General features: G+C 42.6%; 1 protein-coding gene across 11 annotated transcripts in view; it reads left to right on the forward strand.

Annotated features, from left to right (window-relative positions):
• The window catches only part of LOC101856923 (trithorax group protein osa), a 60,185-nt gene that overhangs the window by 30,577 nt on the left and 5,622 nt on the right, over positions 1–23,986 (forward strand). For 7 of the 11 annotated variants that reach the window (XM_035972293.1, XM_035972294.1, XM_035972295.1 and 4 more), the window contains exons 2-17: positions 1,053–1,895; positions 3,868–4,027; positions 4,822–5,060; positions 6,901–7,000; positions 8,257–8,394; positions 8,917–8,980; positions 9,866–10,005; positions 10,823–10,926; positions 11,763–11,939; positions 12,980–13,216; positions 14,389–14,568; positions 18,646–18,743; positions 19,469–20,386; positions 21,356–21,395; positions 22,422–22,535; positions 23,335–23,747. In XM_035972293.1, the coding sequence (XP_035828186.1) occupies positions 1,821–1,895; positions 3,868–4,027; positions 4,822–5,060; positions 6,901–7,000; positions 8,257–8,394; positions 8,917–8,980; positions 9,866–10,005; positions 10,823–10,926; positions 11,763–11,939; positions 12,980–13,216; positions 14,389–14,568; positions 18,646–18,743; positions 19,469–20,386; positions 21,356–21,395; positions 22,422–22,535; positions 23,335–23,747 (3,197 nt within the window). In that variant the 5' untranslated portion in view covers positions 1,053–1,820. The remainder of the gene's footprint in view (positions 1–1,052; positions 1,896–3,867; positions 4,028–4,821; positions 5,061–6,900; positions 7,001–8,256; positions 8,395–8,916; positions 8,981–9,865; positions 10,006–10,822; positions 10,927–11,762; positions 11,940–12,979; positions 13,217–14,388; positions 14,569–18,645; positions 18,744–19,468; positions 20,387–21,355; positions 21,396–22,421; positions 22,536–23,334; positions 23,748–23,986) is intronic. The other 4 variants (XM_035972301.1, XM_035972302.1, XM_035972300.1 and 1 more) reach the window with 3 other exon arrangements.

Below are 23,986 nucleotides of genomic sequence, written 5' to 3' on the forward strand. Positions count from 1 at the left end.
GGGGGGGTACGTAGGAAAGTCTACACGGACATTTATGTAAGCAGCAACTCTGACATAGACGCGCTGTCTCTTTTAATCTGTTTGCGCTCTTTTCATTTAAAGTTGTTAGTCATGCAAATAATAATTTCAATGCTTCGTATGTTACCGCGTCATGTCAAACGTGGGTAAAGTCCTACTTTGGAACAAAATGTCCTGTGGTCCGAAAGGACCCCCCTTATAGTAAATGGCAGCTGCGTGCCGTACATTGTTGAGTGAATAGAACGGACATTTGAATGGGAACACCCCCCAAAGCTTCGATTGTCACGTTTGTGTACTTGCTGCACATTTGGTGCGATAATGACTCATTTGGACCGCTTGATTAACTCAGTGCAGACTTTTGCCTTTTGATTGTGTGTGCTCAGAACGTAGTGGATTGACTTAAGGCTGACTTCGTTGATTTTGATGAGGCGCAATGTCTACATTGAACAGGTACTCTCCCCACCCTTCCCCCTCCCTGTTGCTGCGTTTGTTATTCGATATTTGTATCGTGTCTGAAAGACTGCACCCAATGTGCCATCTGAACATAGTTTAATGTCTCTTGGCGAAAGTGGGTGGTTGGCGGTTGCTCTGGTGTGGTTTGCTCCTTCTTTCCTATCAAACATCTATCGTCCGTCCTATCTCCGCTCTTTCTTCTTTGTGTTTGTTACTCTCTTGTTATACTTCTAATCTTCAGCATTTATATGACCTTATTGTGTTGCAAGTGCCGGAAAACTATTACTAAAACTAAAAACCAGCGAAAGTTCACCACGCGTAGGTACCTCTCTTTTGTTTGTCTGTCTTGTGGCCCGGGGAGGGGGTGGGGGTGTGTTCAGCGTGTTCTCAGAACCGACGAGCGGGGTTTTATTTCACCCTTTCCATGTAAGCGTGTCTTATTCGATCAGTCGCCTCGTTTTCCTTAAACATTTTGTATCTGAGTGGGTGTTTCTTTGTCCTACGACATTCTTGGTATAATGCTCTCACGCCTACCGGAAGTCTCGCACTTTCATTCAAGCGGTTGCTACATTTTTCTATAGTGTCTACTTCGTGGATTTTGTGCCGACTGTTTTGACTTGATTCTTGTTATTACTCTGATGTGATGAATTGCTTCGGGCAGACCACTGCTTGAAGGACATTTAAAGTGCTCAGCTGAAATTGATGCCCGTACTTCTACTGCGAGCACTGTTGGAATTACATTACATTGTAGTGTGTGTCCCTCAGACGTGGATCAGTTCTGAAGTCATTACTTTTCGTGCGTGTAGAGCGAGCCCCTGACCAGACAACTTGAAGAGAGAGAGAGAGAGAGAGAGAGAGAGAGAGAGAGAGAGAGAGAGAGAGAGAGAGAGAGAGAGAGAGAGAGAGAGAGAGAGAGTGTGCAGAGTGCTTGGAGTACCCAGAGGCTAGATACCTCAGTAGGAACAAAGACGTTGTGTAGCCTTGCGTCGTCGGCCGGAGAAGCAGTCTCGTCGTAAGCAGTGAGTGGTGCTGTGTTGTGTGGACAGGCACAGGGCGGTCAAGCGTGTCCGGTCAGCGGCCCACGTGGGCGTCCCTCCCTCCCTCCGCCGCTGTGGTCGTGGTGGCGCTGGTGGTGGTGGCCTCCTACCTCGCCCCCGGCGGCCGGCCTGTGGTGGCCGTGTGGCGGGAAGCTGGACTCGGGCCTGGCCTATGGTGAGGACAAGGAGTCTGTGGGCTGTGGCGAGCTGCCGCCGGCCACCACCTCCACAACCACCACCTCCCCCTCCACCTCCCCCGCCGGCATCAGCAGCGGTAGTGTCGTGGTGGGCCAGGCGAGGGGCAGTCTGCACATGCTCCCAGGAGACGTCTTCTACTATGCTGCGAACTCGAGCGTTCTCTGCGTGCAGAGAGACGAGCTACTTCAGGTACTTTACTACTGTGGAAAGAACCCATCCCAGTAATCCATTCTGCTTCAGTCGAAATAGTCCAAGACGTGGGTGGTTGGCGGGTGCTCTTGTGTGGTTTGCTTCTTCTTTCCTGTCAAACATATATCATCCTTATGTCGCCTTCTTTTTTATGTTTGTTACTCTCTCGTAACACCTTATCTTCTGGCGCACTTATAACCTTATGTAGTTGCGACCGCTATAAAACCTCTACTAAACTAATAATGTAGGTTTCCATTTTGTACCTCGTTGTTTTGCAAAAGTGTCCCCCCCCCCTTTAACTAAACTTTAAGTTGTCGTTTCTTTATTGGAGGGGGAAGGGGATAGTCTTTATTTCTCACAGTTTTAGTGAGTGTAATTCTGGTGATCAAAGGCTAGAGCGCGAACAAAGGGTTTTCCCAAGGTAGAGGTGACCTATGTATGCGAGCATGTGATAACCCGAGTGGAGTCACATGATATGGCGAAGCAGTCACGTGACGAGTGTTATGTTTCCACCCGACGCACTTTGTGTTGGTAGTGATGTGCTAGTGGAGAAATCAATAGCCCTGTCCTACTTGCTGCTCGCTTATGGCCACCTTTTTCGTCATTGATCCGTCTCCCCAGCTTCTGGGAATAGCTTCTGTTTTTAGGTGTAATCATGCTCTCTGATTTCTTTGTTCTCTTGTAGGTTTTTTTGGGTTTTTTTTTTTACAAAATTACTTTTCACAATGGGTTTTCCCTCGTATTTGTTGAGGCAGTTTACAACTGCTTCTTATGTCGGGAGTAATTGAAATGGAATGTGTTGACCCAGTTTGCTGAGAGATGAAAGTACTCTCTGGAGCTGCTGACGATTTTATAGGCCTTTTGGCTGGTATTTATTGTGAGGAATTTTGTCACTCAAAGACATGCTCGTGGGTGGTTGGTGGGTGCTCTGGTGGGGTTTGCTCCTTCTTCCCTATCAAACTAACGTCTTTATCTCTCATTCTTTTTTATGTTTGTTACTCTCTTGTAACACCTCTAATCTTCGGCACATATATGACCTTATTGTGTTGCAAGTGCCGTTAAACTCTTACTTAGGGGGCTCTCGTGGCCTAGAGGTTAAGGTGTTGGCCTCTCATTCAAAAGGTCCCGGGTTCGAATCCGGGTAGCGACCAAAAAATTTTCTTCTCTAAATTTGTCCCTTTCACCTCATTTCCTGCTCTCTAGCAATGTTCTGTCGTCTGCTTTCGTCTCTTCTTTCTGCCCCCACCCCCTCACCTCCTTTGCCCATCCTCTGGGCTCCTGATTCTTTCTGCAGCCTTTCTACTGCTACTCCTTCGCTTCTTCTTACTGCTGTCTTTCAGCCACGCCCCTGATCTTCTGGTAGGAAAGATCTACACCTAGCCTTCTCGGACAAGGGCCAAAAAATCTCGTAGGGCCCGTGTGCAAGTTGCGCACGTTAAAGATCCCTTGGTGGTCTAAAATCGATAAGAGTAGGCTTCGGCCGCCACCCTGGCAAAATTCAAAATTTCCTACCAACTGAAAATATTAGGTGTGTCCCGCGCGCTCATATGACCTTATGCAGTTGCAAGCGCCGTAAAACACTTTACTAAAACAAACAAAACTCTTACTTAAAAAAAAAAAAAGACATGCTCACACTTCTACACTGACATCTCTTACAGCTCTTTCCAGTGGAGTCATTTTGGTGGTGGTCAGAGGGCACCCATCTGTATTCCTTTAGGTTAAATATGGGTGGGTGGTTGGCGGGTGCTCTGATGTGGTTTGCCTTTTCTTTCCTATCAAACATCTATCGTCTTTATCTCCCCTCCTCCTTTTTAGTGTTTGTTACTCTCTTGTAACACCTCTAATCTTCGGCACTTACACGACCTTGTGTTGCAAGTGCCGTAAAACTCTTACTAAAACTAAAAAACTCATACGGAAACTAAAAAACAAACAAACATGCTGACTGAAAATGTCATTTTGTTGTGGTTCACAGCCTCCCCAAGAGCAGCAGCAACAGAAGAATCTCCACCTGAATCCTGCAGCTCCCGTGTTTCGCCAAGCCGGACCAGACAAGGGCCGCAGCCAGACCGAGGGGAGTCCGTCCTCTGAGAGGGACACCACACAGGCAGCCACTACCGAGACTGCCGTCCCAGGTACGTTCTGAACTCACTGAAAACGGGCATTCTGGTCAATCGACAACGCATGAAGATGTGCTGTTTTGGGGCACTACTTTAACATTCAAATAAAAAATTTTTGTTTCATGTTCTTCATTTGAAACTTTCAAAGGCATGCAATTAAATGCATGTTATAAAATATGCAAACTTCGGTTTCATGAGTGGTTGGCGGGAGCTCTGGTGTGGTTTGCTTCTTCTTTCCTATCAAACATCTATTGTCCTTATTTCCCCTTCTTCTTTTTTATGTTTGTTACTCTCTCGTAACACCTCTAATCTTCTGGCGCTCATATGACCGTATGCAGTTTTGAGTGCCATAAAACCTCTACTAAAACTAAAAACTAAAACTTTGGTTTCTGATTTGTGTACAACGGTTCGAAGTTTGGTCTTTGATGCTCTGCTGCGTGTTTCAGCAACCGCAGGTCTTTCTTGTTAATCAGTAATCAGGACACCCCCCCCCCCCCTGTAAATTAATATACTTTTCACCATTACTAGAAAAAAGGTGAAAGGAGACAATTTTAGAGAAGAAAATTTTCCGTCTCTACCCTGATTCGAACCCAGGACCTTTGAATGAAAGGTGAACACCTTAACCTCAAGGCCACAAAAGCCCCCTTAGTGGCCGTTTGTATTGGTGATTGTCTAATATAGGTGGCCGTTAAAGAAGATTCGTTTGTTTTATGAAATGTCAGGTTTTTCTGTTTTTGATTAATTCTTTTTTGTACCAGATTTTCAGAACAAAAATGACGTAAACGATCGAATTCCGTTTATCTCTCCAGGTCAGCTGACGAATGGTGATGTCCATGTGGTGTCTAATGGACCCGGGTCAGGTTACATGGTGTCTCTGCAAAGCGGAGGCAGCGCTCGTAGCGATAGTGGCCATCAGGCAACCGGAAGTGCTGGGGTAGTGGCCACCGCGGGTCTGGTTACAGGGGGCCAGGGACAACTGATGACGGCCTCCCAGTCCACTGGTCAGCCTGCCACAATGGTGGGGGTCACCCCTCAGCCCCAACAGCAGGTATGTCTTTGGTCTGCTGTGCTCCTTCGTTGTGTTGGGCTATTTTAAACTTTGGTTTCTGAAAGGGAAGGGAGGGATTGACTTGTGTCCTACTCTTTATGTACATGTCAGTATTTGTTGGTCGCTTTTAAGCACAAGGGGGCTATCCCGAAAAATTATATATTGATAAAATCGAAGGTAAAGTTTTGCCCCTTGTTCAGTTTCTTTAAAAGACAAGGAGAGTTTTCTCTATAACCAAACAAATATACACACCAATGAAACCAAACTTCTCCTATAGGTAGAGCAATGCCCACTTTTGGTTGTAGGTCAAGATTTCTGAAAACCCTCGAAATCCGGTTTTGCCCTCTTGTCCTTTAAAGCGACCAGTTCGTAGGTTGACCTTACTTTTTTTTAGGGGTGAGGGGTAACAATTTTACTTATCTGCCAACTGCAACCTAAAAATGTGTATTTAGTGCGTTTTTTATAAGGGTTTGAGTGAAAAAGTATGTTTTTTTTGTGTTAAAAAATACGGTATTTACTACTGTTTTCTATTATTGCTCTTCATAAACTTGCCAATGCTAAAGAAAACTATGAACTTTCAGAACAGGATTTGCAAATAATGATTAAAGCGAAGTCCTTAAATTAATTGGAGAGACCTTAAAACATTTTTGACATATAATTGTGGTAGGTCTACTTGGACTAGTTTGAATTTATTGTATGCATAAAAGTGTGTAAAGGGTTAAGGTGGGAGTTACTTATTCAATGTACACCACTTTGACCTTCTTTGCAGATAGTGGGGTTTTTTTTCGTTTTGAAAAATTGGCGCTTTTTTTGGTGTTCTTTCAAGAAATGTAAAATGGTTTAAGTATCTTGTTTATTTCTGTACTACGGGAGGTTGGTGTAATGTCAGAGTCTCTTGCTATGCAGCCTCCAGGGGAACAGGATGCATTGTGAAAGAGGAGAAGAAAGAAAAAAGAAAATTGAAAAGGAAACCGTTTTCTGTGATTTAGTTTCATGACATCATATGAACATTGCCTGTTGGAACATATGGGTTGGTAAGAGGGGCAACATCGTGATGAGTGCAGAATATTCCCATTTTTGCGTTTTGAAAATAAGACATGTACTGATTTCATAATGGAAATTTCTCCTGTTGCTTGTTTGGGAAGAGTCATCTTCAGATGTGTGTGGTGGCTTTGTGTCCTGGTTTGGTGACAATGAGTTGGTACACATGGCAGGGAGAAGACATATTTGTGGGTGGTTGGCGGGTGCTCTGGTGTGGTTTGCTTCTTCTGTCCTATCCGACATCTTATCGTCCTTATCTCCCCTCCTTCTTTTTTGTGTTCGTAACTCTGTTGTAACACCTCTAATCTTCGGTATATGACATTATTGTGTTGCAAGTGCCGTAAAACTCTTACTAAAACTAAAGCTTGTTGTTAGGGAAGAGTCATGTTCAGATGTATGTGGTGGCTTTGTGTCCTGGTTTGGTGACAATGAGCTGGTACACATGGCAGGGAGAAGAAATATTTAGTTTATTATGTGATGAGATGGTTTCCCCATGTTTAGCGGTAGCAGTATTGCAATAATGGCTCAGTTGCGAGTACCGAAAGACACTTACCAAACTCAAACCAATTATATGGGTAGTTTTGGGGTGCTCTGGTGGGGTTTACTCCTTCTTTGCTATCAAACATCTATGGTCCTTATCTCCCTTTCTTATTTTTAATGTTTGTTACTCTCTTGTAACACCTCTAATCTTCTGGCACTCATATGACCTTATGCAGTTGCGAGCGCCGTAAAACCTCTACTAAAACTAAACCAATTATGACACTGCTATGCTCATGTAAGGCTGATGTTCTGTTTTCAGGGAACGTATCAACTTATGCAAGACACTGCAGGTGCTTTTCGCCAGCCGCAGTCTGCTGTTCCAGCAGTCCCCGTCCAGCAGCAGGTGGCTTTAGCGCAAGGTGCGTGTGTACTTGGCTCTGTCATTTGTTACTTCGGTATCAACCTATGTCATGCTCTAGTTGTATCACTGGAAGAGATTGGTGGATTTTTTTTTTTTGGTTTACTTTCCCTCTTTTGTTTTGAAACCCATTGCTGGGGTTGATTTGTGGGTTTTTGATGAAAGTCTAGAAGAAAAAAAAAGACACAAAAGTTAGCCCATGATTCTTGTGCCGTAAGTATCATGGGCTAACTTTTATGTTTTCTTTCATCATCTTTCATTAAAAAACAGTTTTTTTAAAGGCGTGTGTTGACAATTTTTGAAGAAACTAGTTACACGCTTAAAGCATAACACAACTGCTGACACTTGTTTATCCATGAATCACTGTAAACATCACGAGACGCCTCCTTTTGAGGACTGACAATGTTGAATAGACTTGTATGGTGTTTTGAAAAGTATCTTCGTTAAATTTTATTTATTTAAACTGTGAATCAATATGATTTGTATTGTTCGTTTCTCAAAAGGCCCTCTTCACTGTTTGTTTGAATTGAACCAGGTTAATATCAGACCCTGGTATTGAAATTAGTTTTATCCACAAAAAAAGTTTTGATCTTTTTCCCCCCTCTTTGCCTGTCATGTGTGGGGCTTGGTCCTTGGGTTGTTCAAAGGGGAAATTCTTGGTTAGAAATTCCTTGCTTCTTTTGACTTCCTGCGCCCTGTTCAATAAACAAATTGTTGTCAGTGGGTGGTTGGTGGGTGCTCTGGTGTGGTTTGTTTCTTTCCTATCAAACATCTATCATCTTTATCTCCCCTCCTTCTTTTTTGTGTTTGTTACTCTCTTGTAACACCTGTAATCTTCGGCACTTACATGCCCTTATTGTGTTGCTAGTGCCGTAAAATTTACTAAAACTAAATTGTTTTCATTATGTTTTGGAGAATTATTATTTCATGCTTTGCGTCAATCGCTGTGTATTGTTTATGCATTATTTCAGTCCTTTTTTAGTGGTCTTTCTCATACATTTTCCATGTATGCCAATCTTGTCTTTTAGCTTACTTCTGCAATAAACTTTGACCTTTCTATAAGGCAAAGCACCGGAATGGTTATTCGAAAATGCCTTTCAATTTTCACACATAGATATATATATACGATCAATCTTTTTGGGAAGTTTTAATGTCAAGACATCAGGATCCCCCTTTATACAATAGAAAATGTATTTGTTGTTCATTTAAAAGTTATTGTGCTGCTTTCTAATGTAAAATTGTCTTGCTGTCTTTCAGGAAATGCAAATGGCAGTAGTGAGACTGCGGTTAGTGAGAACCCGGCATCCCAGCCAGAAGCTGCTAACGGTGATGGCGACTCGCCTCTTGATAACTCAGCTGTTGACAGTGACGACGATGAACCATGGGACGGAATTGGTAAGACTCTTTTTTGGCCAATATCCTGAGAATTTGATGGCAGTTTTGGTTTTAGAGAGGGCTGTTGTTAAGACCCTGTTGTTTTTTGTGTGTTTGTGTACATAACCATTTAGTATTTATTCTCAATTAGTTTTTCTCTGTGGGTGGTTGGCGGGTACTCTGGTGTGGTTTGCTTCTTCTTTCCTCTCAAACATCTATCGTCCTTATCTCCCCTTCTTCTTTTTTATGTTTGTTACTCTCTTGTAACACCTAATCTTCTGGCGCTCATATGACCTTATGCAGTTGCGAGCGCCGTAAAACCTCTACTAAAACTAAACCAAAAAGTTTTTCCTCCAGTACCAGAAAATGTGTTTATTCTGTTGCTTTGGAAGGATGTTAATAGGAGCTTTTGATAGACCTTAGTTACAACTTGTGACTTGGCATCATGATCTTCTATTAAAGAGCATCAAATTTCCCAACCCAAATGACGATGCATTCAAACGTGTTTTCAAGTGGTTTTTTTTTCCTTTTCTGTCTGTGCAGAGAAAGACTATCCAGAGGAAGTGCTGTTGACCATCAGGAGACAGATCGAGTATTACTTTTCAGCGTAAGTCTTTCCTTTTTTAAGGCAATACACTTTTTCCGTGGGTGGTTGGCGGGTGCTTTGGTGTGGTGTGCTCCCCCTTTCCTTTCAAACATCGTCCTTCCCTCTCCTCCTCGTTTTTTGTTAATGTTACTCTCTTGTAACACCTCAATATTCGGCACTTATATGACCTTCTTGTGTTGCAAGTGCTGTAAAACTCTTATTAAAACTTTTAAAATCCCCACTTTTTCCTTGTTGCATTATTTTGTCACCTCTTCCCTAATGTTGAAGTGTTGTGTATAAGTAATGTTTGTCATTAAAATACTGTAATACAGTTGAACCTGCCAAATGTGGGTAGTTTTGGGATGCTCTGGTGTGGTCTGCCCTTTTTTTCCTATCAAACACTTATCATTCTTATATCTCCTCCTTTCTTTGGTGTTTTTTACTCTCTTGTAACACCTTCTTCGGCACCTATACGACCCCATTGTGTTGCAAGTGCTGTAAAATTTTTTCTAAAACAGAACATGCCAAGTGGGTGGTTGGCGGGTGCTCTGGTGTGGTTTGCAAACATTTGTCGTCCTCCATATCTCTCTTCCATCTCCCCTGGGGGGTGGGGGGGGGGGGGGGGGAGGTAAGCCTGCAACCGCCTCCGGTCGGGACAGCAGAGGAGAATGGTGTGTTTTTTTCATTTTGATCAGCCCTGCCTAAGACAGCCACTTTTTTACATCAATGGATGATGGCTGGCTTAGACTTCGACTGTATTTAGTTGACTTTGGTACTTTTCCAGCACACTTTTCTTGAAAACACAGTTCGCTTGTTAGTGAAAGCAAATCTTTTCAGCTTTCTGTTTTATGGGGTGACTCATTCTAATTGTATGATCAATTAAACCGGTTTTTCTTCTTTTTTCAGAGAGAACTTGCCCAATGACAAGTACCTGAACCAGAACATGGATAAGGACAAATATGTGTCATTGAATGTCATTGCTGGCTTCAACAGAATGAGACAGATTTGCAAAGACGGAAAGGGACAAATGATCCAGGCCATCAAATGTAAGAGGCTGTTTTGTCTTGTCTTGTCTTGTCTTGTACGCATGAAACTGTATATAAAGTTTTCAAAGATTTAAAAATTACTGTTTTTGTTTATTGTATTGACCGTTGAAAGGGTTTACTGTTTTAGGAAAAAGGCCAATATAGATGTGAGTCAGTGGGTGGTTGGGGGGGTGCTCTGGTGTGGTCTGCTCCTTCTTTCCTATCGAACATCTTTCGTCCTGATCTCTCCTCCTTCTTTTCTATGTTTTTTATTCTCTTGTAACACCTCTAATCTTCGACCTTTATATGACTTTATTGTGCTGCAAGTGTCGTAAAACTCTTACTAAAACAAAAAGTGAGTCAAGAGCTGAAGACACTTTACAGGATGGGGCAGTTTGTTTGGGGAATGTGATGGAAAGTGAACTTTCTGTTTCCAAGGTGCAGTTTTCTGTTTTGCATGTTATCTTTTTGTCAGTTACAGTTCTTAGTTGAATACATTACTGATTAAGAATAGCAGTTCCTTGACCCATCTTGCTGTTTGAGCAAGCTGGATTCCATCTTTTTATGAAATAAGCATATTGGCCCACTTCACAAAGCATGTTAATAAGTGTGTGACATGAAAAGTGTAGGTGGTTGGCAGGTTCTCTGGTGTGGTTTGCTCCTTCTTTCCTGTCAAGCATCTGTCGCCCATATCTCCCCTCCTTTTTTGTGAATGTAACTGTCTTGTAACACATAATCTATTCTGCGGCACTTATATAACCTTATTGTGTTGCAAGTGCGGTAAAACTCTTTACTAAAACTAACTGAAAAGTGTTTTTTTTTTCTTTCTTTCTTACAGCTTCTTCTGTTTTAGAACTGAATGAGAAGAAGAGTCGTGTGCGTGTTACTCAGACAAGGAAGACCTTGACCCTGCGGGGTTTGCCCCCTCGAGCCACCGAGGATGTAAGTAAATCCTGCCACAAGTTGCATGGTACCGGGTAAAAATAGTGTGTGACTCTCTATGCCTTCATGGAATGACCACCGCCAAGTTTTCCTGTTCCTTTAACCCTATCCGTACGCCCTGGGGTTATTTTGTACCCCCGGCGTTGTATTCTTCACATTTTAGAATACTTCTAGTAGGAAGATCTCTTTGAAACTTTCAGTATTTCTCAAAAAGTCATTTTGACAGACTGCAATGCAAAGCGCACGGATTGGATTTATGAGTAAATTTCCTTTTTGGAAAGTGGTGGCACAGAGTTCCACACGGCGTATGGATACGATAGTAAAACATGACGTACGGATAGGGTTAAGACATAGCTTCAACCCTGCTCTGTGACCTCAGATCCATGTACAAGGTCTAGCTTGTTCAAAATGGGATTGGGGGGGTAGATTTTATAATTTAAAGAAAAACATTTTTTTTGGTTATTGTTTGTTTTTAGGCCTTAGAGCTAGTTGTATTTAGAAATTGTTTGATATGAAGATAAATTGAGTTTTGGCCATAAGCACTGAATTGTTGGTTTTAAAAGTTGTCCAACAAAAATGTGTATTTTAGATGATGTCAAACTATGTAAAGTTTTGTATAAAAAAGACTGTTAAGGCTGGTTTATAACTTACCAGTCGACACTAATCAGCTATTGCATACCTGAAACGCAAGTAGGTCTGTTTTTGCGAAATAGTTACTTAAATGTCTTGTTATGGAATGAGTTAATTTACTATCTTGTTGGTAAATGATTTACTTGAGTATCTTGTTGATAAATGGATTACCTAACTGTCTTCATCTTTTCCCTTTTTTTTTTCAGGATGTGAAGAGTGTTCTCAGGGACAATGACTGTCCAGTGGCCATGCATATTGAAAACATCATGGTTCAGAATAATGTTTCGAACTGGTATGTCAGCTTTGAGAATGAGGCCCACTGTCTTGATGCGTTTTTCAAACTGCATGGATCTAAGGCCCAGCTGAATGGTTACACCATTGGGGTAAGTTACTTAGAACTGTGCTCCTTTTTCTTATTTATAGGTTGTTTTTGATGCCTGGTAGCATGTTCTGAGAAACTTGGGTTTTAGTACGATTATTTAGTTGGAAGTTGTTAGGGGACTAGTCTTGATAAAAGAAAGTATGTGAGTGGTTGGCGGGTGCTCTGGTGTGGTTTGCTCCTTCTTTCCTATAAAAAATCTGTCTTCTTTTTTTGTGTGTTTGTTATTCTCTTGTAACGTTTCTAATCTTTGGAACTTGTATTACCTTATTGTGTTGCATGTGCCGTAAAACTCTTACTAAAAACTAAACTAAAAAGAAAGTATGAGACATATGGTTCCATAAGTTTTGAGTCCGTGCAAGTGCATTTTCATGGAGTCTGCAAAATTCAATATTTTTGTTTATAGCCAGTTGTTACCTTTACAACAAACGAATAAACAATACTGAGTACTCTTTCCCAGCACTAAGTGAGATATTGTGTGGACATATTTTTTCGTAAGCTCTTTTCAGCTTAGTCTTGTACGTTACTGTATTGTAACATTATGTGTTGGTCAACAGACACCCCCGGGGTGGTGCTACTGACGGAAGTGTCTTTAGGCTATTCCCAAAGAGGGGGCATTAACATCTCGAGTTCTTATGCACAGTAGAATTATAATTGTAAATGGGCTGATTCATCAATATCATGTCATAACTGTGCCTGAACTGCAACAGGGAACTGCTGCTTTTTCTTTCCTAATCCTTACTATCGTCCATTTCCTCTACTTTTGTATGTTTGTCACCCTCTTGTGAGCGGCTATTTCCGTGGTGCCTTGATTGTCGAAGCAGACTTTGTGCTGTTGAAGCTAGAGAGGTGAGTAGAGTAAGCCTGATTCCCTGTAAGGGCTTCTCTGTTGAAATCCACCCCTTGACGCTTGTCTTATGCAGTTGCGAGCGCCATAAAACCTCTATTAAAACAAACAGAACATATTTCTTCGTAAGCTCTCCTCAGCTTAGTCTTGTATGTAACTGTATTGTTACATTGTGTTTTGGTTTTTTCCCCCGACAGTGCTGCATCAAGTCATCGGGCACCCATGCTGCCTCGGGCTACTTCCCGTCCCAGGAGGAGACGCAGCAGCGCAAGATTGCCCACGCCCAGCAGGGAGCAGCGGCCGGAGCCCCGCCGACCCCCATCAGCCCTCAGACCCAGAGCCAGGCTGCCCTGATACAACACCAGTACGGGGCCATGCCCATCCACCACCCGTCCTTCATGCAGGCTGGACACCAAAGTCTCTATTACCCTCAGGTGAGCATACAATCAGCTCAACACTTAGTTTTATTTTTAGTTGTTTTTTTTCTCCTAAAAAATCTGTTTGAAGAAACTTTTGGTTTTTTTGGGGAAAGGGATTACTCTTAAACACTTTGCCGTCATATTTTGGGGAAAGTCCAAAGAAACTGGGTGGTTAACATCGCTGATTGAGGTGGCAAAGTGTTAATGTTTGTCGATAGTGTTGGATGGGGTTGAAATGTTTTTGTGGGGTTCTTCTTGAGAAAGTTGCAGAGACGTTGAACTGTTTGAAAACAGCATTCGACCGTCTGGGGGAATATGATTATGTGCACAAATTCTACTCAGTAAACCATGTTAGCTAAAACTTTGTAATGTTATATTCTTTCATAAAAATGTAGAGCTTCTGTTCAGTGTTTTTCTGTGTTCTGCTAATGCTGTGACTTTCCCCTTTTCCTTCCCGCTCTCCTTTGTGGCCTCTTCGCGCCATCATGTGTTTGTGGTAGATCTCCTTTGTGGCCTCTTTGCGACATCATGTGTTTGTGGTAAGATCTCCTTTGTGTCCTCTTCGCACCATCATGTTTGTGGTAGATCTCCTGTAAGTCCTCATGGACCACCCTTGTTTCACCCACCACCGACATTGTGTCCTCATGGACCACCCTTGTTTCACCCACAACCTACATTGTGTCCTCATGGACCACCCTTGCTTCACCCACAACCTACATTGTGTCCTCATGGACCACCCTTGTTTCACCCCAACCTACATTGTGTCTTCATGGACTGCCCTAGTTTCAACACACACACACACACACACACACACACACACACACACACACACACACACACACACACACACACGCACCATTCTTGATCTGCCTCATGTTTTCCTCGACCTCCTTCATGTCCTGTTGCCATGTCAACATCCCTCTTGTTGTAACCTTTGATCTGTCTTGTTTATTTATGTCAATCATAACAACAAGATGTGTACCTCAGAGCTGAGGGTCTTTTGACACTGGCTTTGTTTGGTTTTATTACCTCCTGGGGGAATTTGAAAATAAACCCAAAAACCCGACAACCCAAAAACATGTATATTGTGACAGAGAGAAGAAGCAAACCAGACGGAACATCTTGGTGTTGTGACCTCTTGAATTTCATATTCCCAATTATGGCTTTTTTTTTTCTTCTACTGCCAGTACATAGGTACTGATCTGTTTTTTCGACAGGGAGCTCACCCCCAAAGCATGTACATGAACCCCTACGTGCCCCAAATGATCACCCAGGGCTGGCCAGGGGCTGCAGGACTCGACCCCGGGCTTGTGAGTATTGAGGCCATCTGTTTGGCCTACAGGCAGAGAAGGGCGGCAAGCCAGCAGGTAGCTTTGACGGAGAGCCCCTTTCCGTTCTGGGCCCCCCCACATCCCCTGTATCATTTTTTCCTTCCCCTTTCGGTTTTCATTGCCAGTTGTATCCTGGTTTGGATTTTTCTGTTAACAGATTTGTTTTGTATCTTCCTATTTTACTGTTTGAGTTGGGTTTGTTTAGATGACTATACCAGCAAGCTTTTTTCTTTTTTCAAAGTCTTTGTTGCCAGTTGAATCTGCAAGTCTGATAGTTTCTTTTAGGAAGTGCTTTCGTGCGAAATTTCTCCAAAGTGCAGGTTTTTCATTTGCACTTTGTAGCTGTTTTTTTTTTAGCCCATTTTTTTATTTCTAAAAGAAGCTTATGAAGTTCTCTCCTCTAGTAGAAGTAGACAGTATAGCTTTCTGGCAAAAGTTCTTTCAGTTTGGTCAATGGTTGTCCCTGTAAATAAGTCCAGGCTTTTCCCCCGTCTTGATTGATCTTTGATGACACTCACTGGTTTGTCTCTAACTGGCTTTGCCTGAGGGGTGAGGGGAGGGGGGGCCCAAGGGGTGTGGCGTGCGCATGGTGTGCTGCTACTATTACGTGCCTCCGCGTGCTCCTGTGTGCTGAAACCTGCCTGTGCTCTTATCTTCTGTTGTTTATGATGACAAACTCCCATTTCCTTACCAGTTGAAAAGGCTGTTTATTTATTTATTGTTGAAAAAGAGAAATCAACTAAAGGACAAAACAAAATATCTTTAAAGATTTTGCTTCTATTAGATTCTACAGGGTCAAAGAAATGTTTATATTGTTTTCATTTTATCATAAATGGCTACCTGGGATCACAAGATCACAATTGCTTCTATTTACTTGTGTGTTTGAGAAAGTAGTGGACTGGTTTTCAGGAGCTTTTCCAACCAGAAGTAAGTCTTAGATACTGCAATTGGTTAGGTCTGATTGTTTTTAATCATGTCACATCTCATGTTTTCCCTGCATAGTTTCTTTGACACTGTATGGAATTGAACTGAAAGTAATATCAAGTATACAAGACAGAATCCAAAGCCATCTCTTAAGGGTTGCAAGACGAGACAAGACATCCACAAGTCAAATTTTTCTAAAGATCTTTGAATTACCATTCTGTTAAACGGCTGTGAAAGATTTGTTTAAAACAAAGTCCTTTTAATTTTTTCGTTTCTTTGATTTTGCATTGTTAGATTTTGTTTTTGTTTTTGGATGCTTCGTTATGCTCAATTCTTCTTATATAATATTGCACCTTTGGAAGGTGATCAAGTGAGAATAAACTTGTGAATTTTGTCAGTTAAAAGCTGAAAGAGCAAAGGTGAATGGTTGAGGGGGGTCACTTCAAGTTTTTTAAAATCATTTTGTACACTGCCTACTGAGGAAACGGTGAAGTTTTGTAATGTTTCCCTGAGATTTCTTGTCTAACATGCATGGCAACACACCCTGCCTGCATGACTACTTCTGTATTTAACAATGTTCTTTTGGTTTTGGTGCTAGGCCCAGGTTTTAGATCCATATGGATGATATTTTTTTGAAGGCTCGTGAAAAATGATCTTAGATGTACTTTAGTTCTGCTTGGTTGAATCTGCCGTTAGTTATTTTAGCTGACACGTACAATTTGATGCATATATATGTCAAGGCCAATCAGCATGCACTGAAGTTTCGGACATTTAAATTTTATGGACAGCTGAGTGTACCAACATAAACATTGTACATTGTAAATAGCAGTAAAGGAGTGGTTGTGGAACTTTGAGGTGGTTAGAGGCCTGTCAAGATCTTTTACTCTTATAGCCTTATTCGAAGCATCAACTTTTTTTCTTCAAAAATACATTTGTAAAAAAAGAGATTTTAATTATTAAAGTAACTGGTAACTGATGGTTTACGTAAAAGAAGTCGGAACTTTTCTTCCGTAGCATTAATCGTGGGAATCGGTTCGGGAAGCGAGTTTTCGCCCAGCTCTACACTCGAGGGGGATTATCTGGGCAAGCATGGTCTTAATTTTTGTCTACATTTCACAACCCAACATTTGATTGAGAGGATGCAAGACTTTCACCCTCTTGGAATGGTGTTGGTCCAGATTAAAGGGTCACAATGTGAGGATTTTTAAGTCCTAAATTTATGGGGGGAAAAGATAAAAGTTTCCCTAATAAAGATTTTGTCATTTACTTCAAAGCATTCTATTTAGCGCTTTCACCATTTTTTATGCTGAGGAAGTTTCTCTTAAAAATTATGACTAGTATGCTTCGGTATGTTGAGCTTGCTGTTTTACTGAAGAGTTTACTTGGAACTCTCCAAGCATCACTAACAAATAGTCTATGGTGTGGGGGAGGGGGGGGGGGGGGGGGGGGGGGGGGAGGATTTATATGATTTCACTATACAGTAGTCTACACCTGAGATCCCACTGCTGACCATCTGGGTTTGCTTTAGATCCCGCCATTTCAAGAAAATGGAATTTTTACGACATAAAAGTCACCTCTAAGATCCCACACAGAAGGTCTACATTTGTGTAAGATTCAGCTTTTTGGATCAACCAAGCATCGAAATTTAATTTGTGATTATTGATCTGCCCGGTTCATCACAGATCATCCACTCTCATGAATGTGATCACATCTCCATTGCGTGGGTACAATGTTTGCTCTTGACAGGATCATGCAGACGTGTTAACTCGTCAATATGTTTGTTTTCCCCTAACATCACACTCGCATTTGAGCCTTCTGCCTGAACTGACATCTCAAGCTAGGTGGGCAGGGCCTGCAAGGCTGCGACAGATAGTCACATTGAATTGTGAACTCATCTGTACTTTGCAGTCACATTGAACTGTGACCTTGAGAAAAAACTCTATGGCAGTCTTTCAGAGTTGAAACGAACTACACAGTTTGTACGCGACATCGGACTGACTGTCTAGCTGCTGCCATCGAGAACGAAGAAGAAGAAGAACTGTGAACTCATCTGTACTTTTCCTAGTCACATTGAATAATTGTGAACTCATCTGTACTTTGCAGTCACATTGAGCTGTGAACTCATCTGTACTTTCCAGTCACATTGAGCTGTGAACTCATCTGTACTTTGCAGTCACATTGAGCTGTGAACTCATCTGTACTTTGCAGTCACATTGAGCTGTGAACTCATCTGTACTTTCCAGTCACATTGAGCTGTGAACTCATCTGTACTTTCCAGTCACATTGAGCTGTGAACTCATCTGTACTTTCCAGTCACATTGAATTGTGAACTCAACTGTACTTTCCCTAACCATCGCTGTTGTTTCTCATCTCATCCCCCGAATTTGCTAGACACTGGATTTTAATTGGTGCTGTCACAGTACAATAATGTATTTTGACGGGAGCGCGGAACTCTGTCAGAGATGGTAAGCTGTAAATTTTGGACTGGTTAACAGGAGCAGTGATCCTTGAGGACCATTTTCTATGTTTGTTGCCCGAGATGAAATCTAAGTACACACATAAGCTAGGCATAGAAAAATCTCTTGATACGCAATTTTATTTTGGCATAGCTACAGTGGTTGCTATGGAAACAGTTGCCATCTTGAAAATAAACAATGAAATTCAAATTCATAAGGCTTTCTTATTTATTGACCAGATATGGTGAGGGTATACCTGAACGAGACCCTGTCAGCGTAACAGCGAGTTTTTTTCAATAAGTGAGGGCCTGACCATGATTCACAATGGATCCTTCCCCTGATGAATCAGCTGAGATCCTGCGTTTTCCTTTCTCTCTAGCATTGGGATCTAAGGCAGAGACTACTGTATTATGTTGGAAAATGCCGGAGAACAAGCTAACCAATAGCGGTCATTTGTTGAGATGAGTTGAAGTGTTTTGTCATGTAAAGAAAATGAGATAAACCAACTGAAAAAGGGACTTAAATTACAACGGACTAAATTGGCTGTGACGCCTCTTTATGAAACTTACGGTTAAAAGTAATCGGCCGTGGACTCAAGGAAGGTATAAGAACGAAGTTTGCCATTGTGGACTACTAATGCCTTTTCTGTTCAATGCGTTGATGGATTCATAACTTGTTCACAAGATTGTTTATGAAAGTAAGCTCACCTGTATCTGTCCTTTCTGCGATGCAGATTATGCAGAACAATGGTCTTCAGCCCCAGCACATCCGCACGCCGATGGCTCGGCCGCACCTGGTGCAGAGTGGAAATGCCCAGCATCGATTTGCCAAGTAAGTGACACTTCACACCTTCGGTCTCCATTATGGTTTACATTATAGTTCAAGCAGTTCTCTTTGACTGTGCGAAAAGTTGGAGGGCCCCTTAAGTAGTTCCTACTGCTTTTTTGAAAAGCCCTTTTTTTGTTTCTGTCCATCTTAACTTTTCCCTAACAATTATAAAGGATTATTATGTTGATTTTAAGTCTATTTACTCAAAACTCCTTGGGTATCAACTCAATGCATTTCTCCACCAGTATCGTTTATGATAACCCTCACTCATGCTCACATGCTGAGTTTCTTGAGTTTGTTTTTTTAATTGCTGATGTACCTCATGTTGTCAGATGCTCCTTTTTTAAGAGTGTAATGTGCACCAATGATGCCGTATCTTTCATTTCTTTTTAAAATACACCAGTTTTGAGTGCCTGAAGTGTATTTCAGGGGTTGTAGCTAATAGTGCTTACTTGATCTGCCATAAGATAACGAGTCAGGTTTTTTTTATTCATAATTACTTTATTGATGTACATGTACACAACAACCTGTTACAGTTATTTTGTTTGTATTGGTGATGATGGTTTTCTGTGCAGCTGCAGAAATTCATGATTGTTTCTGTTCTATCTTTCTTGTTTTTTACCAATATTGAACGACGATTAATAAATTATTTAACCATTTTTAAACTCAAACTCTCAACGTCGACAGTGCCGGGATTTATTTTCATCATTTTCCTGATTTGTTCCCAGGCCTCCAAGATCCAACAGACAAAGTAACCTGGAGCGCAGTGCGTCGGAGCGCCCGAGTGACCGGCCCTCCCAGGTGACTGTGTCGGGAAGCCAGGCCCGGTCGAGTCCCCGCAATGCGGACGGCAATGGCGGTGCCCTGGTGCCGCAGGGAGCATATGTGCCGCGACGTCACGACGAGGTGACGGCCGTCATGCCCCAGCCCCCGGCCACCCAGCACCAGTACATCACCCCGCTGGTAACCCAGCCTCAGCAGCAGCAGCAGCATGCGTCGAACAGCGGCGCTGTGGTGGCCCCGAACCCCGCAGTGATGGATCCGGCTGCAGCCGCCACGGGCCAGCACTTCCAGCCCCAGCAGCAGCATCACCAGCAGCCGCTGATGGTGCAGACGGGACTGGGCGGCAACACCACAGGCACCGTGCCTCCCCAGACGAACAACCCGCCCCCGATGGGACACCACCAGAGCCACCACCCTCATCACCATCATCACCAGCCCCCACCACCACTGCCTCACCACCATCACCAGCAACAGCAACAACAACAACAGCACCATAGTCACCATCACCACCCGCCGCCGCCCCATCATCACCAGCAGCAGCAGCAACCTTCCCAGCCAGGGGCCCCCCACCACCCTCACCCGCACCACCATCACCACCACCAGCCCCCGCCCCCCCACCACCAGCACGTGTCGGTGAACCAGCACCACACACAGCAGCCCCCGCCCCAGCCGCCCCCACACCACCCACACCAACAGACAGGCCAGGGGGCGGGCCACCACCCCCACCACCAGCATGGACTTATGCCACCTCACCATCATCATAACCATCAGTTGCCCCCGCCCCCACCGGGCCCTCAGCATCAGCAGCAGCATCACCACCACCCACAACACCAGAACGCCCCCCAGGGTGGGAGGAATGACAGGTAGGTGCTTGTATTTCTTGTCTGCTTGTTGCTGTTTTGAATTCAACTGTACTTTGAATGCTTCAAATGTACAGACATGCATTTTGATACTGTTGATTGGAAAGATCATTGCTTTTATAAAGGAAGTTGGTCAAGAGGGGAAAAAAATAAATTTGCAAAACATGTATACATGATACTTTGTTTTAAATTGTCAGCAACTTTAAGAATTTTAAATTGTTTTAACTGGTGGATTTTAATGTCTGTTTTTGATAAGTGATGTCTTTTTAATTGCTGTCTGCAAAGGCCCATGCCAAGAAACAAAATCCTTCTGTTGTGCTTGCATGATTGAATGTGTGGGTAGCACTGTGAGAAGTATGCTATCAGTTTTCATGGGGCTTGTATGTAACGTGGAGATATGCAGTTCTTATAGTATACAAATGTATTATAGTAATTTAATTATAATAGGTATGTGTAAGAGGTTTGTGATGTGTGAAAACCCTCTTAGTGGAAACTTATGAAAGAGAAGTAGACTTTTGACTGTCCAGTTTTAGAACATTATTGTTAAGTATTGGTGGTTCTTTCCTCCCACATATATTGCTGTCATGAAATGCTTTTACCTGTATGATCTATTTCAGCTCAATTTCTCACCATAGCCTAAACTGCGTAGCTGATTATGTGCAGTTTTACTTCTGTCTTTCTCTGATTTGTGACAATTTCATTAGAACATAATTTTTCACAAAAGAAAATTTGAACTTGTTTGTTTTGATGGACTAAAAAAATGTTTGTTATGATGTTGTGGTATTCTGAAGTGTACATGGCTCCCTCTGTTGCCCTTGTGGTATACTGGTAACTGTGCTAGGTAATAACACTGCCAGAGATTTAATTAGCTTTTTATAATGCCGTTTATTAGTTTGGAGACTTTTTAAGCTCATTACACATGAGGTTTTCCTTGTGATAAGATTTGAATTTTTTCTGTTTACTTCCTTTCAGAAGACCGAGACGCAAGAGAGAGGACAATCCCAGGAGCAGTGTAAGTTTCTTCTTGTTTCTCTGTTCTCATCATTGTTAGTTTTTACTGGATTGGAAGAATGTTGTATGTATGGATATCACAAAGTTAGTATTAACTCCTTATCTCCGGCAAGCTGCTCCCAGCAGCTCGCGGTCGGAACTGCTGTGCCGGTAAGCCACTGAAGCGGCTTGGGCACATTCTTTTACAACGACTTCGACATCAAATTACTTTTCCGCAATTGCCGAAAACAGATCTCTTTTACCAGAAGTTAGACGATGAACTATCAAAAAGGTTTGCTTGTTTCGATTTAATGACCCATTTAATTACCTTTTTGTCATTTTTAGATTTAGCACCAAAAAAGGGCCCGGTAGCGGGTTTACCCCCCTAGGAGATAAAGAGTTAAGCACTTATCACTATGTGTCGTTGGACATCGTACCTCTTTGCTGCCAGCTCCCAGTACTAATGTCATGCTTTTATTGTTCTCAATAACGCCATATAAATCTTATCTGAAATCAAAATTCAAAATGATCATCCCTGAGATTAGATGCAATAATGTTGTAAATCTCAGGGAGCTTCTGGAGTTTTGGCTTTTGGTGTTCTTTGTGGGTTTGCTATGTTAGACCATGTACTTTCAAGTAAAATAAAATAAAAAAATTAACATCAGTATGCTGAAGTTGAATCAAATAATCAAAATCCCCCATTCTGTCTAAATAAAATTACTGTAATTTTTTTGTGTGGCTGGCTCTGCCAAGGATTTGTTAGGTCACCTATAAATTGTCACATTGTGTAGAACAGTTGCCGGTGGTATCAGATATAAGTGACCATATCACCCATCTCTGAAGGGAATAATACTAGTTGCCTGCTAAAGACTGAATTGTTTGTAAAATGTGTTCTTTTTGCTACAAATGCATTGACAGTCTGGCACCAGTATATTGGACCAAAAGCCTGAAAACTTGTATAGCACCAATTATTGGGTTTAAATCATCACAGTGTAAGGCAGTCTTTGTAAAGCCATCTATGTTAACAATGTTTCTTTTCCTCTTACAGCGACAGAATGAAAGGAATCAGTCCAACAGAGCCAACTTCAGTTCTCAGGTTCCCCCTGTTGCTGACAACTTCACCATGGAGGCCAACTCATTTCCCCCCCTGCCTGGAGTTACGGTAAGTGTTACTGCTCAGTCAGTTCTTTTGTTCAGATGTACGGCCCATTTTTATTGAGGAATACCACCCGAACAGTGGGTTTTCATTGTCACACTCGCATATATTCCTGTAAAAGCCCTTGTGATGGTGTTCAGGTTTTTCTTGTTTATTTGCTTTGCTTATTTTATCAAAACCTCATTTTTTTTTCTTTGACATAGATCTCCCTTTCCCTTCACTGACTAACCATATGAATTTTCAAAAGTGTTGTCATCTGATATTTAGTTGCCTCCCACCCTCCACTAGCACAGTGCGTTATTTGGTTCGATACTGGATGGTTGTATCGTGTCAATGAAGAGATTTCAAAATGGATTGCTATATCATGTTGTTGGACAGGGGAGGGAGTCCTTCATGTCTTCATATACGGAAACAAAAATCAATGTCTTTGCATCCCTAGAAGTTTTAAAGATCTTCTACTCTAGCTCATTAGCTGGTCAGCAACACGATCAGCAGCTCAGTATCAAAGCAGATAAACTGACTAGGAAAAAATATGGAAAAAAGAGGAGTATGATTTATTTCAGGAAAGTGTGAGATTGGAACACACAAGGTAAATGATCAAGGGGAAGACCATGTGGAACCTGGAAAAGAGTCACAGAAATGGATGTATAGAAAAGTGGGAAGACATGGAGTGACATCAAGCGACTAGCCCAGGATAAGGAAAGGTGGAAAGTGTTTGTTCGTGGCCTATATCCTGATCCAGTCTGAGAAAGGCTATGATGATGATGATTTATATGTTTTACTTTTGTTTTCTCCAACTGTACAGAGCAACATCGCCTCCTCGGAGAACATGTTTGAGAACAAGCTGGCCGATGTTGTCCGTGGACGGCCCAGGTTGCCAGGTGGCACGAGTGCCAGCAGTTCTGTGGCCTCGTCTGTGAGGGCCACCTCCACCACCCCGAGCCCTGTGGCCACCCCTGCCCCAAACTCTGTCCCGGCGGCCGCGGCCTCTATCTCCTCGGCCGGCACGGCGGGGAACACCACGGCCAGCCACCCTCAGTCCCTGCCCGCTCCAGCGCTGGTGGAGGTGCGGTCAGCTGAGGTGTGCGAGCCGGCGGCGGATGACGAGGTCGCCTCTTCCTCACCCGATGACGACGTCGATGCTGGAAGTCAGGACGTGCGAGTGGCTCCGGATGTGCAAGGAGCATCGGACTCGCTTGGAGCTCCCTTACCTCAGAGGTAATCCTCAAAGCTTGTATTTTGTTTCTTTCTAGATGCCAGGAAATTTGCTAGTGCGGGATTGGAGGGTGCTTGCGGTTGGTACTACTTCTGTATCTCCCTTTGCTATTTCTGTCAGTCAGTATTACTTTTTGGTAGCTCTAAATGGCTGTTACTGTGTTGACGTGCTTCTCTTTGAGCAGATGTTGGTGAACAGACCAGGTTAGAAAGAAAAAAACAATCTAAGAAACAACCTTTTT

Source organism: Aplysia californica, unplaced genomic scaffold (assembly GCF_000002075.1).
Source record: "Aplysia californica isolate F4 #8 unplaced genomic scaffold, AplCal3.0 scaffold00643, whole genome shotgun sequence".
NCBI lineage: Eukaryota > Metazoa > Mollusca > Gastropoda > Aplysiida > Aplysiidae > Aplysia > Aplysia californica.